This window comes from Carettochelys insculpta, chromosome 3, assembly GCF_033958435.1.
Source record: "Carettochelys insculpta isolate YL-2023 chromosome 3, ASM3395843v1, whole genome shotgun sequence".
Taxonomy (NCBI): Eukaryota; Metazoa; Chordata; order Testudines; family Carettochelyidae; genus Carettochelys; species Carettochelys insculpta.
The window spans coordinates 79969949-79986086 of record NC_134139.1 but is presented as its reverse complement, the minus strand read 5'-3'; the positions used below and the strand labels follow the sequence as shown (position 1 = coordinate 79986086).

General features: G+C 38.7%; 1 protein-coding gene across 12 annotated transcripts in view; it reads left to right on the top strand.

The window, feature by feature from the left end:
• The window catches only part of FAM120B (family with sequence similarity 120 member B), a 155632-nt gene that overhangs the window by 52987 nt on the left and 86507 nt on the right, over positions 1-16138 (top strand). For all 12 annotated transcript variants that reach the window (XM_074990207.1, XM_074990208.1, XM_074990210.1 and 9 more), the window contains exons 8-11: positions 3936-4142; positions 6824-6932; positions 8717-8851; positions 15046-15103. In XM_074990207.1, the coding sequence (XP_074846308.1) occupies positions 3936-4142; positions 6824-6932; positions 8717-8851; positions 15046-15103 (509 nt within the window). The remainder of the gene's footprint in view (positions 1-3935; positions 4143-6823; positions 6933-8716; positions 8852-15045; positions 15104-16138) is intronic.

Genomic DNA, 16138 nt, shown 5'->3' with positions numbered 1-16138 from the left:
GACAAGAGAGTTCCAGGTTAAGAGGAGGTTCAACTTATAATGGATTTTCTTAAGAATGATTTCATTAAAGATCTCGGCATGAAAAGTGGGAGTAGATGGGCTGCTCTGGCGTGATTCACTGATATTGGTGCAATAAAATTTGTTCACAGTATTTAGGTTAGTGAACTTTTCATTTTGTTCTCTTCCCCATGTCTGAAAAATAGACAAAACAGGAGAGTTGGATTAGGGTGTGAAGGGATGAGTACTTTTGAGAGCAGTGGATGTGAATAAACCACACTAGAAAAACAAAACAAAACAGCAGTCATGTAACACTTTAACGACTAACAAAATGATTTATTCGGTGATGAGCTTTCATGGGACGGATCCACTTCTGCAGATGAATAGCATTTCCAGTACTGCACATGTTCGTACTTACCTCAGGCAAGACACTTAACATCTCCACCCCTCACCCCACTCTTTCATTTCTGTGAATTTGATTTGTCAAGTTTTATTTCTATGAATTTGATTTGTCAAGTTTTATTGCTTTTTTTTTTTTTTTGGACCTTTTTACTATAACTGTCAGTCTGTTTTGGAAATACTTTTGATCTGAACAAGTGGGTCTGTCCCACAAAAGCTCATCACCTAATAAATCATTTTGTTAGTCTTTAAAGTGCTACACGACTTGTGCTTTGTTTTGGTTTTGTTTTGTTTTGTTAGAAAATAGACGAACACGGCTACCTCTCTGTTACTAGAAAAACGATAATTTTGCTGGAGGTACCCTATTTTAGTTTAGAAAATGAACTAAAAGCCTCAGGCATTAAAGATCACATTTACTTTAGTATAGGATACGTTCTTATTACTGAGATTAATAAACTGCTGATTTAAATTGAGATCAGTGGCTAAATTGTTGATGATCAGTTCTGCTTTTGGTATGGTAAAATCTGTGTACCAATGATGGTGGGTGCATGTCCCCAACTCTTGTTTACAAAACCATGGTTATACTCTGGAAAATGAGCATATGTACACATAGAATTGTGGTGTGAAGATTTTTATTCTGATGACGATAAAATTCAGCCTGGTACCTCCAAAGATAATTATACTGTTTTTAACTTGTTCATCATAAACCATCTTAAAAAATCTCCAATTTAAATTTATGCCCAAATTCTGCAAAAACTTATGCATGTGCTTAATTTTACTGATGTGGCTAGCCACCTTGAACTGTCACTTGCCTGTAAGTCAGCAGATGCATAGAACTTTTTAGGATCAAGACATTAAATATCTATTCTGTCAATGAGACATTGAGCCAAAATGGAATCCAGCTCCCACACTGTATTAATAATATTTCCAAATAGCTGTTCTAGTTCTTCATCTGCTAATGGGAGTAAAAGTTAAATACAATGTATTTTGATAAGTAAATTATGCAGATATGAATCAGAATCCATACAGGAACAGATGTATTGAGTAAGAAGATGACAAATTGTTGTTCCTCATATACAGCAGTGTTTACTGTTCTTTTCAGGTCTGCAAGTTAAAACTGTCCTGCATGAGTCTAAACAAGAAGTTTTCTTCTGTAATAGGTATACTTTATTGAAGGTTATTTTCATCGTGCTTTGTGAAAGGTTTTGTCTTTTAATATTATATTTCTGAACATTAGTTCTAGGAAGTACTCTCAGAAGGATGGCAATTGAGAATTCTCGATGTGAAGTGTACTGTAGGAGTTTTTTTGTTTGTTTTTTGCATTGATCTAAAATTAATAGAACAACAACAGAGAAGGGAAGGTGTCATAAAATTTGGCAGAGGTGTAGTTGTTTACAATATTATTAGCCTTTGCAATTCTGTTAATTTGGTTCAATATTCCCATTCTGTTTATATCTCTGCTGCTAGGAACGTGATCTATACTTACACTTAGCATATTGTAATGCAAAATTATTCTCTGTAAGGTGTTTAAAAGCTTGTTGAAGTATAGTAGATTTCTGGGAGGTTCCTCAGCTGGAATTATGTTGACCCTGGAGGGAGTCCTGAAGATTTGCAACAATGTTTCCCCCCTCTTTCTACTCTTACCAAATCTTATTTCATAATAAAAAAATAAAGCGAGTTTCATTTTAAAGATGACAAGGTGCATTTTGTTAAATAACAATTATATGTAATTCAAAAGCAGTTATAAGGAGCAGTACCCATTTTCTTGGCGTGTCATTGAGACAACTTTCATTCTAAATGATTCAAGTTTGTTTGTTTTTCTTCCTCTGAGAATGGTATTTGAATAGGATAAACTAACAGGGTAAACTTCTATTTCATCTAATTGAATTACACAACATGCTTTAGTGCATAATAATAGGGATTACTTAGAAACGCTTCACCCTCAGGAGCTAGCTACATAATGTTCCGTATATTTTACTGTGCATTGATTCTCTGGATGAGACCATCAATCTGAGGCCCGATTTGCTTCTGATGAAGAGTCTTTGGTTTTGCTATGCTGTCCCTTTGGCAAAAATCCAGTGCAGCTCCGTGTGTTCTGTGCTGTTATCTTTGCTCCAGTTGTTTTCCAGAGGTGCTGTGTGTGTATGTAACTTCTGAATCTCTTTGGGATCCTTCAAGCCTTACTAAACTCTCATTAAAACAAAAAAGCAGTCCAGTAGCACTTTACAGACTAGCCAAATAATTTATTAGGTGAACTTAAATATTGAGTCTCTTCTGGTATGGCTATGGTCTGAAGAAGTGGGTTTGTCCCACAAAAGCTCATCACCTAATAAATTATTTGGTTAGTCTTTAACGTGCTAGTGGACTGCTTTTTTGTTTTGATAGTATATAGACTATCACGGCTCCCTCTCTGTTACTCAACTCTCATAGTTAGTGATAATGACGAGGATTCTGTGTTGCCCCTTAAGCAGAGCACTGTCAGACCTGTTGAAGGGAGGGTAGACAATGATGGCTTTAAGCCCCCTTTCTGCCCTCACTAATCTGGGCTGCTCTGAGAGACACTGCAGCCCCTGGTGTAAATTTGGAACTAGGGCAGATGGATTGTTATGGAAACCTCCATGTGCTTTGTTCTATCCATGGTGACATTGCCAAGAATGAAGACCTCCTGCCCTGGTATGCTCCTGTGCCAAGACCTGTGGAGAAGACATTGCTCAGAAGACAGTCTCAACCTTCCCATTCACAGCCCAAGTCAGAGGATATGCTGGCTTCAGAGCTCTTAGAGCTTTTGTACTCTGGCATGGCAGCAGGCAAAATCCCTTGCCATAAGTTTACCCTGGCTGCGAGGTTTTAGGTTCAGTTTGTATTTCTTAGATGGTTCTCTGTCATTTCCGGTGTTTCTTTTTCCTGAAGGAATCTACGTTGAAGAGAAATTATTTGACCTTTGGACTGCTGGCAGAGAAGTCTCACAGTGTTTAAAAAATTCCTACAGTTTGAGCACCATTAACCCAGTTCCTTCAAATCTTAGCTTAGCTTGTATGTTCTTCATGAAATGTGGTAACATTTCCTATTTCACCCAGTTATGAAAAGTCTATGAATCAATCATTTCAGATAAAAGCTTTAAATTACACTAAAAAGAATCCCTACTGGGAACTCCTGATGTTTAAGGAGTAGTGTAAACATTATAATCAACTTTACAAATTCCTTTGGTCTTTCACTGAATCAATTTTTAGTTTTAAGTTTTTAAAATTTTCATATGGTATTGGACTCCTACCTTCCTGTAAACAAATTTCACAAAGTCCTTTACTTCAGTGAATTAAAACCTCGATATGCAAATAAAAAACATGATAATGCTACAAACCTCTTTAACCCCTCTGGGGGTAGATGATGATAATATCAGACTTTCCCTGGCCTACAGCCAGCTTCAGGAAACATTGTGTGGTGCAGAGAGGTCTGTGCTTGGTATTGTTTGTGTTAACGGTGTACTCATCACTCAGAAGTTCACTTCAACTCTCTGGTGTCTATGTTTTTAATTTTAACAGCTTGCTCAGGTTGATTCCAGAGCAGTACAACTCGGTTCTCTCTTCATCCGTGGACTTACAACTTTAATTATGGCCAGTAGTGCCTGTGGCTTTCCACTGAGTATGGATGATTTGATGCCCTGGAAGGTGTTTGATGGAAAACTTTTTCAAGAGAAATATCAGCAGTCACACAGAGGGTGTTCTTTAGAGGAGCTTTTGGAAGGCAACGTGAGTAAATATGCATCTTTCAAAATCATGCATTCTTTCTTGAAAAAACTATCAATCAACTAGAAACAGTTTAAAAATATTTAAAATGGAGGTTTACAGTGGTCTCATTTAATCACTTGCAACTTCTCTAGCTAGCTCCCCTGCCATGTGGCCCCCATGCAAATAATATTAATGTTGAGGCTACTGGGGAGGTTACAATTTTACTTTTATTATTATTATTAATTTTACTTTTATTATTATTTCAGAAGCAGTAAAACGCTATAAGATACAAAATCGGTCTGTTTAAAAATAAGAATTATAAAATGTCTTGCAGTTTCTACTATTAAAGAGTTCCTGAGAACTTCTGCTATCAGCATTTCACAGAAATTTGTAAAAGTTCTTTAAAGGAACACAGTGAATAAAAGTTCCATAGGGCCAGATTTTTAAAGGTATGTAGGTGCCTACAGATGCAAATCAATGGGAGCTGGACACCAAACGCTTTTGAAAATCTCAGTAGATGCCTAATGGCATCTTTAAGCACTCAACTGCCTTTGTAAATCTGACTGTAAGTAACTTAAGAGCCTAAATCACATTTTCGGACGTGATTTAGGCACTTGGGAGGCTAAATCTCACTGAAAGTGAAACTGAGGATCCCAACTGCCTATGTCACTTTTGAATTTGGGACTGAAATTTCTAAATTACTTAGATTTTTGGAAATGTTACCCATCATGCACTTACAATCACACCTGTCTTTGAATGTTTTATCTGATATTATTGCAAGTATTACGTAAGAACAAAATAAACAAAAGGTATTAGGGAAATTATTTTCTGCTTTTCAAGTTTGCTTACTTAGTCTGTTGGAGAGCATTTTGTGTGTAGTGAGTTTCACTGTTTTTCCTTTGAAGACATTTAGATCCCAGTCCTGGAACTGATTATGTGGTTGAACTCCACCTGTCTTGAGGATGGTCCCAAACAGGTGTAGGTGTTTTTCCACATTGTCAGTTGCGGGGTTGGGTCTACACAGCCTTGTCAAAATCCTGTTAAAGTCAATGAGAATCTTTTTTTATTTCAGTGGTTTTTGGATTAGACTTAATTTTCTCCTGTTGTTTGCTTGCTTCTGTCCCACAAAATACATTTATGTTTTCCTATTTAAATTTAAAATTGCAAAAAAATTGCTAATAGGTCACAGACAAGTGGTGGATCTGTTAATTAATTTTCTTTTGGGAAACTTAGCACATTCAAGGTGATGATGACCCTTGTAAACAATATCTATGAAATGCTGGGGTTTCTTTTTGTGTTTTAAAAATATGTTAGCTAGCATATTTTAACCCCTTAGTGTAGGCAGGGCACTGAACCCTAGAAAGCTCATCTTGACCAACTAATGTGTACAGTAGGGTACTTTTTGTTTTTAAAACTCATTTTAGTTTAATCCAAACATTCCCTGAGTGAACACTTCTGCTGTGGAAAAATAGTCAGTCTAGGCTCTTGAATTATTAGAGCAGTTTGAATATTTTTAAGGTAGGATTTTATGGCTGCTAGAGCTCCTAGGCTAATAAAATCTTTTTAGTTCTGAAGGCCAAGATCTGTTTGCGAATGCATTCCCTAGGAATGCCAGTCTAGCTGTGGACATTGGCATTGCAACAAGCTCATGTGATTGGTTGTTGCTGCTATTATAGAGTTAGCTTTATAGTTACAATGGGTACTTTTTTCCTGGCACAGTTTGATGTAGTGTGGGGAGCCAAGATCTTTCAGTACTTTATTTTATAGCAGTCTTCCCTTGAGCATCATAATTCTCTTGAGCATCATAAATCTGATTCTCTTGAGCATCATAATTCTCTTGAGCATCATAATTCTCTTGAGCATCATAAATCTGATGTACTGAGAGCTACAGCATTGTATTCAGAAAAGTTATTCTAGGGTGATGTTCTGCTATTGAAAAGGTGAGAAAAGATGCTCTTTTCACCATTACTTGCTACAGGTCCTGATCCTGTCAAGGTAATTAGTGTCAGCAAATCCCATTTGCAATAGTGGAATTTCAGGAAATGGAGCACCTTGCTGAACTGGGTCATAGTTAAATGACTTTTATTTGCCTTCTGGACAATTGAACCTTTCCATCAGTGGATTCCATAGGATCAGAACAAATCAAGGTTTTTGGCTTATATATCTTCTTCCTCCTTTAATCTAGGTTATAGTCTTTTAATCTGATATCAATTCTGTCAGGCTATCATATCTGAAATATGAGTGAAGTTATTCTGCCAAGTGGTTTTTGGATTATATGAAGTAAAATGCACAGACTTGATTCTCACTGATTCAGTTTCCATCACTGTAATAAACACATACATCAGTCATTATCAATTTGCTTTAGCCATCCTTGCCTAAGGTAAGGTCTAGTCAGCTCTGTCTGCCAAGGCAAGACAGTGTTATAGAAAGAAAGGGTTGTAAAGAAATTTACAAATATGAGTAGAGCAAGAAAAGTGGACATTATTAAGAAAGGAAGAGAACAGATGTCCTCTTTCTTCCTCGTCCTGAGAATATTTTCATTATGGAATAGTTTGAGCTTTAATTCTTGAAAAAGGCAAATCAACAGATAGTGCAAGGCAGGACTAGCCAAATTCTTTTGATTTTAGGTAATATAGTGGTGCTACTCTTGAAAAGAGAAAAAGAACTTTTCACAGTAGTTGATTTAATCCCACTATCTGCAGGTCTCTTTGCACATGCAGTTCCAGAATCTGAAGTCACTCATTTGCAAGGCTTGCATGGTAAAGAAGAGAACAATTCAGAGCAGACAACGAGGGAATGGATTTATCACAGGTTGGCATCATGTTAATTTTAACAATAAAAGCACTATATTGATTATATCTAATACCTTTAAACACTTCCCTTAGGCAATTTGTCAATTATGTAAATCTAGGGAAAACTTGCTGATACTAACTGAAGGAAGAATTTGAGTCAAAGCTTCCAGATTTTAGGAAATTTCATGATTTTCCAAAGTTAGGTGAAATAATATTTGCATCCAGTTACAGAGCTAATAAAATGTAAGTACAGTAATGATTACTGTCAGAATAATGACTATTGTAATTAGTGACAAAAGCTATTTTTGTTCTGTAGCAATTAGATGACTCAAGATTTCCCATTCTGCTTTCAGAAAGTGTTCTTCAGGGGAACAACATTGAAGCATTTTGAGCACACATTTATGTTTTTTCCACAGTTCAGTCTGTGCATGCTGATGATTCCAAATGCTTTGTAACTTTCTTAGTGTAAAGCTTATGACCTGGCATCAGCTGTAATAACAATTGATGCATATCAAAATGTTGCTGCACAATTACTTAGTCTTTGCCTATTTGTTTATGAAATGCAGATAATAAAAATGGGTGTGGTTCCTTTGATCTTATTCATTAACCACCCAACAAGAGGAAAAACTTAATCAGGTCTCAAGCTTTTCATCATATTTATACAAAAATATAAGAAGAATCCTTTTTTTCCCTCCCTGCCTTTTGTTTTGTGTTGTCTTTGTAAGTGGATAGAAGCTTCTTGATAACCTTTATGTTTGTGGCTTTGTAAGATTTCTGTCATGTCTTCTGTACTATGCCCGAGGGGAGCGCCAGCAGCGGCACTATTAGTACATCTCTGTTCCATTGCCAGATTGGCATTTGGGGGAACATGCTTTTCAAAGACTTTATACTGTTTACACAAAAAAGGATATATCAAAATGTGTTAAAACTTCCATGTAAGAGAGAAAGCCGTGCTAGTCTATATACTATCAAAACAAAAAAGCAGTCAAGTAGTACTTGAAAGCCGAACAAAATAATTTATTAGGTGAGCTTTCGTGGGACAGGCCCACTTCTTCAGGCCATAGCCAGACCAGAACAGCGTCAATATTTAAGGCACAGAGAACCAAAAACAGGAATCAAGGTGGACAAATCAGAAAAAAAAAAAAATATTATCAAGGTGAGCAAATCAGAGAGAGAATTTATTTTCTGATTTGTCCACCTTGATTCCTGTTTTTGGTTCTCTGTGCCTTAAATATTGACGCTGTTCTGGTATGTCTGTGGTCTGGAGAAGTGAGTCTGTCCCACGAAAGCTCACCTAATAAATTATTTTGTTAGTCTTTAAAGTGGTACTTGACTGCTTTTTTTTTTTTTGTCCAATAAGAGCCGCTCATAAATGGAGTGTCAAGCCACATTAGCATCTGCCATGACTTACGGATTCATGTTTAACTGTTCTCAATATGATTTAAGGCTCCCAGTATGGACAAGGATTTTATTTTTTTACACATAGCTGTGTTAACCAGAAGTGTGCTATTGACTACCACCATAATGGAGTTTTAGCATGGTTCCTAAACACTCTTATGCAGTTTGTAACCAGGATAAATATGGATAGAAACTGAGCTTTGACAACATGCACAGAACCATACTTAGTTATGAGGGTGAAGAGAGTTGACATGCTTGCTGGTTTGAAGGAATCAAGAATTCCTTGTGAGGATTGTGGCACATCTCTGTAAAATGTTACTTCTAAAATGAAGAATATGATTTTTGTCTTTTTGTTCGTAAAATTTTGTATGTAATCAATATCGGCTGGTTAATGCTGTTCCTTAGAAATGCAAGGAGGAAGGGGACATAGCTTCCAGCAAGCACACACTTCTTTTGTTTCAACGTATCATAGTCAGAACAGAGGATTCCAGAGGAGAGGCACTCAACCTTACTTTCGTGGGTCTGGGACCCAGTTGCCAGGTAAAAAAATCAGTATTAAAAATATAATGGGCATTGCCAAAGGTATACGGCTGTTTCTGTATCTAAACACATATCATGTGCTTGTATGTTGTGTTTATGATCCTGCACCCATAGTAATCAATTGCAAAGCTTCATTTCATCTGTGAGACCTATGTATTATCATTGGTTGATGCTAAACCTATAAACTATATATGGAGTTCTGCTATGACCCAATGTTTTCACTCATTTGTAACTTTCAAAAAACTTCTGTTGGGCAGAAAATTCTTATGTTTGGTCTCAGCTGAATGTTTTAGAAAGTTTTAGAGATTTTTTGATTGCCACGATAGCATAGAAATGCTTAGCTTATAGCTTCAGTTTCAAATCCTAACTTAACACAGTTGAGAAAAGCACTTGAGCACATGGTTGCTGTTAAGATCTAAAGGCAAGCTGTGATCTTTCTTGGTGAGAGTCGGCCATAAATCACTCACCAGCAACACCTGTTGGTTGAACACAAGAGACATTTAAAATAAGCTAAGGTCAATCAATGCCTGTGGTGGGAGTAAAGATGTGGGGACATTACAGAAAAGAAGGAAGATGTTGTGAGGGTCAGGACAAGAGGCATATGTACGCAGTTTGGAGGAACTAAGCATACAAAGAAGGAGAATCATCCAAAATTAGTGATGTAACTCAGAGTTTTCTCTGCATATTTAGTTTTGCATTCTGAAGAAGTTTGGTGATTTGAGAAAACCAAACAAAACAAATACTAACCATTTAAATGCAGTTGGTCTCCTGTGTTCACAAGGTAGACAATATGATACATGTTATTATACTGTCAAATAAAATGGTGTGATGTGTTCTGTGTGGCTGAGGCTAAAGTATACTACTTTGCTGAGTAGCTTGATTTATAAATAAGACAGATGGTCAGTTTTGATTAATAATTCTGGCCTAGGAAACATGTAATTCAGAAACCAGCTACAGAGGTGAAACCAAGCCATGTCTCAGGAGACTGTTAGAACATGATTCTCCAGCGTAGTCAAATTTCCCATGTATAGATAAAGTAGGTTTAAAATGAGCGAGGTGTCCAGTGGGAAGAATAGTAGTGAGATCATGTAATACATGTTCAAAAGTGGGGATTGGGACCAGAACCAAGGTTTCATATTTGCCAACTTTTGCTGGAGAGAGAGAGAGAGAGAGAGAGAGAGAGTGTGTGTGTGTGTGTGTGTGTGTTAAAAAAACAAATCTCAAACAATAAAAATTCCATCATGTGGGCCACATACTAACATCCACATGGGTCATTTGCAGAGTTGGAACCTTTAGTTTCATCGCTCTCACCTCTGCCTCTCGCGCTAATGGCATATCTGATAGCAGCAGCAGGTTGTCATTCTCTGTATGGAGCAGCACTAAGTGGGAGGACACCAGCTGGCAAAATGTGTATCTCACATCATAGAAATAGAGAGATTCAAGAATGTTGGGAGCCACTCCCCAGCTCTGGAGAGAGTGGGAGTGTGCTCCTGTTCCTTCTCCATCTAGGCTTCTTGTCCCAGTCCTGTTCTCCTTTACCTGACCAGTCCTAGTCCTCAGACTTTCTTTCTTCTTGCCTAGTCAGTTCTCATTGTCTTCTCCAATCTTACTATCAGAGTCCAAATCTCCCCTTCACTTCCAATCTTTCCTCCTACCATACCCAGTCCCAGTGACCTTGCACAATCAGTTCCAGTCTCCCTCCCCCTGACATTCATAGCCTTCACCCTCCCACCTTCGATCACAGTCCCAGCCTTCTAGCTAAGCCAGCCCCAGTTCTCATTCCCACCAGACTCTGTTCCAATCTGCTGTCCATTCCCCAGTCTGCCATTTGTCTACTCTGCATGGTGACACTAGCAAGTTCCTTCAGAAAATTTGGTCCGTTTTTGAAGGAACACATGGAGCATCCACGCACACAATGCGATCTTTCAATCCGAGAGCAGAAGAACACAGCTCTTCTTCCGGAAGCCGTCTTCGGCTCCTGGATCAGGAAGAGCGCCTTCTTTAGGGAAAAAAATACGCGTAGACGCTCTCTAGGCCCTTTTTTAAAAAGAGCAGTCCTCATGGTGCCAGATTTTTCGTTCCCTGTCCCATTCTTTCGAAAGAGCGGGGGCTGTGTGGATGCCTTCTTTTGAAAGAGCAGGTGAGTTTTTTTTAAATCTCTGCTTTTTTGTGTGCAGATGTGCTCTTTCAAAAAAAGTGTTTTCAGAGGATGTCCTCTGGAAGGACTTCTTTCAAAAGATCGCTGTAGTGTAGACGTAGCCTGTTTGAATAATCATCTGTATTCCTTCTCCGTATTTTCTGGGTGCCAAAGAGGGGGATCACTGTTACAAGAAGAGAGAGGGGCTCTCTGCTGTCGATTGTTCTAGTGCCCCACCCCTGCTCCAGGGCAGCCCTTACAGGGAAAATCAAGCTTTGTCCCTGTCACCCTAGGCTGGAGGAAGCCTGCTCAGTTTCTCTGTGGGGATGGCTCCTGAAGAGTCTGTATTCATTTCCCTTGTATGTATGCAATATGGTACAGTCTTTAATTACAGAAACACATTAGAGATTGAGGAAGTAGCTTTTTCCTTGTTCATGGAGCACCTATTTTTAGCTAATACAATCTTATTGTCTCTTCATTCAGATTCTCCTGAAGATCTCTCCTACATTGAATCAATAAAGTCATTAATTAAGTAAATCCTGGGAGAATTTGCTCGTGCTAAGTGCTTCATAGCTATAAGTTCAAAACCCTCCTGCCTTATCCCACCTGCAAAATGAACTAAGGCATAGAGAGACTAATTGCATGCCCAAGTCGCACAGGAATCTGTGGCAGAGCATGGATTTAAACTGAGCTCTCCCAAAGGCAAAGGCTAGCACCCAAATCACTGCACCATCTTTACCTGTTGAATTTCTTGAACTCTGTTCCTATGCATGTAAGGGTTTTCCCTGCAGTACATTTTCTATTGTGTTGTCCGTTCTAGTTTTAAATCTCGTATTAGCAGATTTGTGTTGGCCATACTATTCTACAGTACATGTAACTCAAGTGCTAAAGTTGTAGCTCACAGGATATGTCTACACAGACATTAAACATCCACAGCTGTCCTATGCCCCCTGTCCCATGCTCATGGGACTTGAACTGCAAGGCTGTTTCATTGCTGTGCAGACTTCCAGGTCTGGGCTGGAACCCAAGCTCTGGGACCTTCTCCCCTCGCATGGTCTTAGAGCCTGGGCTCCAGCCTGATCCCAAAACTACACAGCAGTGAAAAGCCTCACAGCCTAATCCCCACAAGCCCAGCTTGGCTGGCACTGCCCAGTGTCAGGTTTCTAGTTGCTGTGCAGACGTAGGCATAGAGTACTGAACCGAAGGTAGCTACTTGCCCTCCTTAATTGAGTGTTGAAGCTAATGGTGCTTCTGGGTCCCAGCATGTAGTGTACTATCATGATCAGAGGATAGTCACTCCCGTTTAAGACAGTGTTGCATGATGGTGGTGATAGTCTCAGTGGGTCACACTTCCATGCTCAAGTCAGCCACAGGCTACTCTGTTTTTCACACGTTTGTAGTGAGCTCCAGGCTCTCAATATATAGATAAAGCAGCACCCAAATAGGGCCTCCATCTACTCTGGGCTGGGAATAGTGCTACCTATTTTGTTTTGTTGTTAATGAGTTTACTGTTTAAAAACACACACATTTTAATACTGAAACAGTCCCTAAATTTGCCTTCAAGACAGCTTGATCATACTCAACTAAGTTAGCCAAAATCAGTTTTAAATTATGTCTAAAACCAGTTTAGGAAACAGAATTTCTAGCTTCATGTACACAGAGACGCATAATATGTTCCCAAAGAAAACTTCATTAATTGTTAAGATTGCAAAGACTGTTAAGATTACAGCGCACACTGTATCTTTCCACACATCAGTAAAAATAAATAAAGCATTGAGAACTCAGAAATCAGAAACCACAAGTAAAGGATACATAAACAATTCTGTCACAAACTTCCATACTCACATTAATAAAAAGAAAAATGCTCATTAATCACTATGCAAACCACTACCCAAAAAAACCTTCATTCTTCCCTGTTCAAAATACCTCTAATACCACCTAAACCCATCTTATTTGTCTGTTACTCAGCTCTTTCATAATTTTCAGTAGCTTCTTTTTATTCATATAGTGGTTATAAACAGTCTGCTTGTATGCATTCACAACAGTTTTCTGTGCTGTTTATGGTTGTCCCCAACAACAGTTTTATTAAGTATAGTGATTCTTGCAGTGATGTTGAGGAGTCTGTCTAAAAAGCCATTGCCTCAGTGAGCCAAATATGTGGGAAAGGGAGTTGACAATAGAAGTGGACAACATCTTCAGCTCAATAGTTTATTCAGTGAAAAATGCAGTTTCATGTAAATCAGAAAGGTCGTTGCAAATTTGTGTCAAGCTTGTCGAACGGTTTTGACCAAGCCAAACCTACCAAAACTTTCGTTAACGTTAAAATATTTTGCCCTGACTGTCAAATATTTTGACAAAGGCGAGCAACATATCACAATATGAGGAAGTGCCACCTCCATAAGTTTTAGCCCTGCGTTATCCTAGAATAGTAACAGGGAGATAGCTGTGCTAGTCTATATACTAACAAAACAAAAAAGCAGTCCAGTAGCACTTTAAAGACTAACAAAATAATTTATTAGGTGATGGGCTTGTGCTACTGGACTGCTTTTTTGTTTTGATGAACCTAGAACCTGGGAGACCCAGGTACAATTTCCTTGTCTGCATGCTATGAAATTTGAACTCGGGTCTTTCCCCATTGTAGGAAACTGTTCTAGGCACTGGACTATGAGATATGTTGATATGGGTCTTTCTCACTCTCTCCTAGAAGCTGTTCTGTGTTTTTAAGTAGTCTTTAAAGCAGGGACTTGAACTTGGGTCTGTCACGTCTTAGGTGAATGAGTTACCTATATGAATGATAGTGGATCATCATTGGGCTAGTGAAAATGCATCAATGGCCAAGTAGTTAAGACAACTTTAGCCTGTTTAAACTCAACAAATCACTCTCCCAGATATCCAACAACTGTACTGTAGAGCCTTAGTTTATAGCGTGACTTCTTATGTTTTATGATATAGTTAAATCTTGTCACCACTGGTATTGCAATGGTAATGTCTTGCTCGCAAGAATTGTGTTTAAACGTGGTTTCGGCTAGTGCAGTTTGAATTGTAGTGAAAATCAGTTATGATGGTATTTCATTACTGAAGTTGGGGCTGGTCTTCACACAGTTTTATAGAGTTTTTCCTATAGAAACCTATATAGTTAATGCAGTACAGTCCTCTAGAGCAGGGATGAGCAAAGTTTTATGTCAGGCCCCACTTTTCATCCCTGAAGTTAGCAGCCCCTGTCCCCATCCCTCCCCCACAGCTGTCTAATATAATCCAAACTGATGGAAATTTTGGTTAGGTTCATTTGAAAAAAAAAAACAAAACAAAACCAAACAAAAACCCTTTTGGCACGTGTGAGAAAATAAGTATGTAGAATGTGAAAACTTTACTGATCAGTATATAAACGTGAATACACACAGAAAAACAGTAACGTATTTCAACATTTGTAATGAGGTGGAAAAGCCTGAGATCCAGCAGCCAATCATGCTGCAGCCTCCTTAGGAAATTTCACCACACCCCCACACTCCCCAGGGGGCCCACCCCTTACTTTGCACCCCCTTGCTCTAGAGTGGGTACGTATTGATATAAAGGTGCTATTTATGTCAATATCACTCAAATTTAGGATGAAATTAAGATGCAGATTAAAGGAATAACAAATGAGTATTGATAAGTCCAAAGGATCACATTGTCCTGGATCTTTCCCTAAGTGGTACAACCTGGTTTGCAGACAATAATGTATGTCCATCTACAGTTCCAAGTAATTGTCTGTACGAGTATTAAAAATGAAGTTGTTATGCAGTTAGCTGGGATAGTGTCTTTAGAAAGAGCAAGTCTGCCGTTCGTTTTAGCCACCTACACTTATAAAACATTGGCTGCCAATGAGTACGACGTGAATTATTTTGAAACGAATATAGAATAAGAAATAGCTAGGGATTGTGACAGTAAATGAGGGGGAAAAGTTCATTTTACAAAATACACCTCAGTGAATTGTTACTTCAAATACTACCATTAATAAGTTATTTTCCTGCTTGAATGTTGAGAGAAAAATCATTTTTTTTCCCTTTCCATACTCCAGGTAGAGGAAATGGATCAGGACACAGAGACCAGAGGAGAAGATTCCAGCTTGCTCCCCGGTAAATAATGGAAGTACAAAGATTGCAGAGATGGTCTGTCATGGGTTTGAATGAGATCATAATAGATAGATTATATTAGATTATCTATGCTTCCATAGGTAGCATCTTTACCTACAAAAGTTAGAGTGGCTGCATCTTCCTGTGATTTCAGTCAGAGTTGTGGGCGTTCAGCCCATTATGTCTTTTCCGCACTAAGGCTGATCTAATGTTAATGTTTCACTAACTACCATAAAACCAGAGACAGGTATCTGGTTACTGCTTGGCACTATCCAATTATGTTTTTTAAAAAACACATACAGTAGGGTCTCAACATTTGCGAGGGTTCTGTGTTCAGAACCCTTGTGAATGTTGATTTTTGTGAACCCGGGGGGGTGGGGTGGAGGGCCAGGAGCCCTTGGGAAGCGGCAGCCAATGGTGCTGGGGCCCTGAGGAAGTGGAGACTGTCGGCTCTCCTGCCTGAGGCAGCTGCGGTAGCCACCAGTGCTCCCGGCCCCGGGGAAGCAAGGCCTCTCACAAATAATAATCATGTAACGTAACTAGGTCTTCTCAATATAGTCTTACATTGCAGATCAGAACTTAGTTTGTCCATCAAGAACAGTGTCTAGCACATATGCTGTGTTGGTTCTTGAAATAGGGGGATACTGTTGGTTGTGCTGTACACTTCTTCCTGTAGTCAGCTGAAGAAATTGAAACATGAAGGTAGATCTTGAAGTTAAACTTCACCTAGGAGTGAAACACTAGTACTTCCCTGTTGGAATGCAATTGCTGATTTCTAAGTGCCAGCAGCATTTCATTGCCGCTTAGGAGGGGAACAGTGCTGCACATCCAGGCTATTTCTAAGTCTTACCACATCTGCCTCTGAAGTATTTCTGAGATCATCCTTTTCAGTCGAGACATCCAAAACTCTCTTGCAGGCCTTATTAGCTTTAGAAGAGTTCTCTGAGTGATGGTACCTATTGCATTCCATGGCATGGTTCCAGACATGCACCATGTGTCCAGAACTAGGGAATTTGAAAGTAGGGTCTGTCAGTCTGG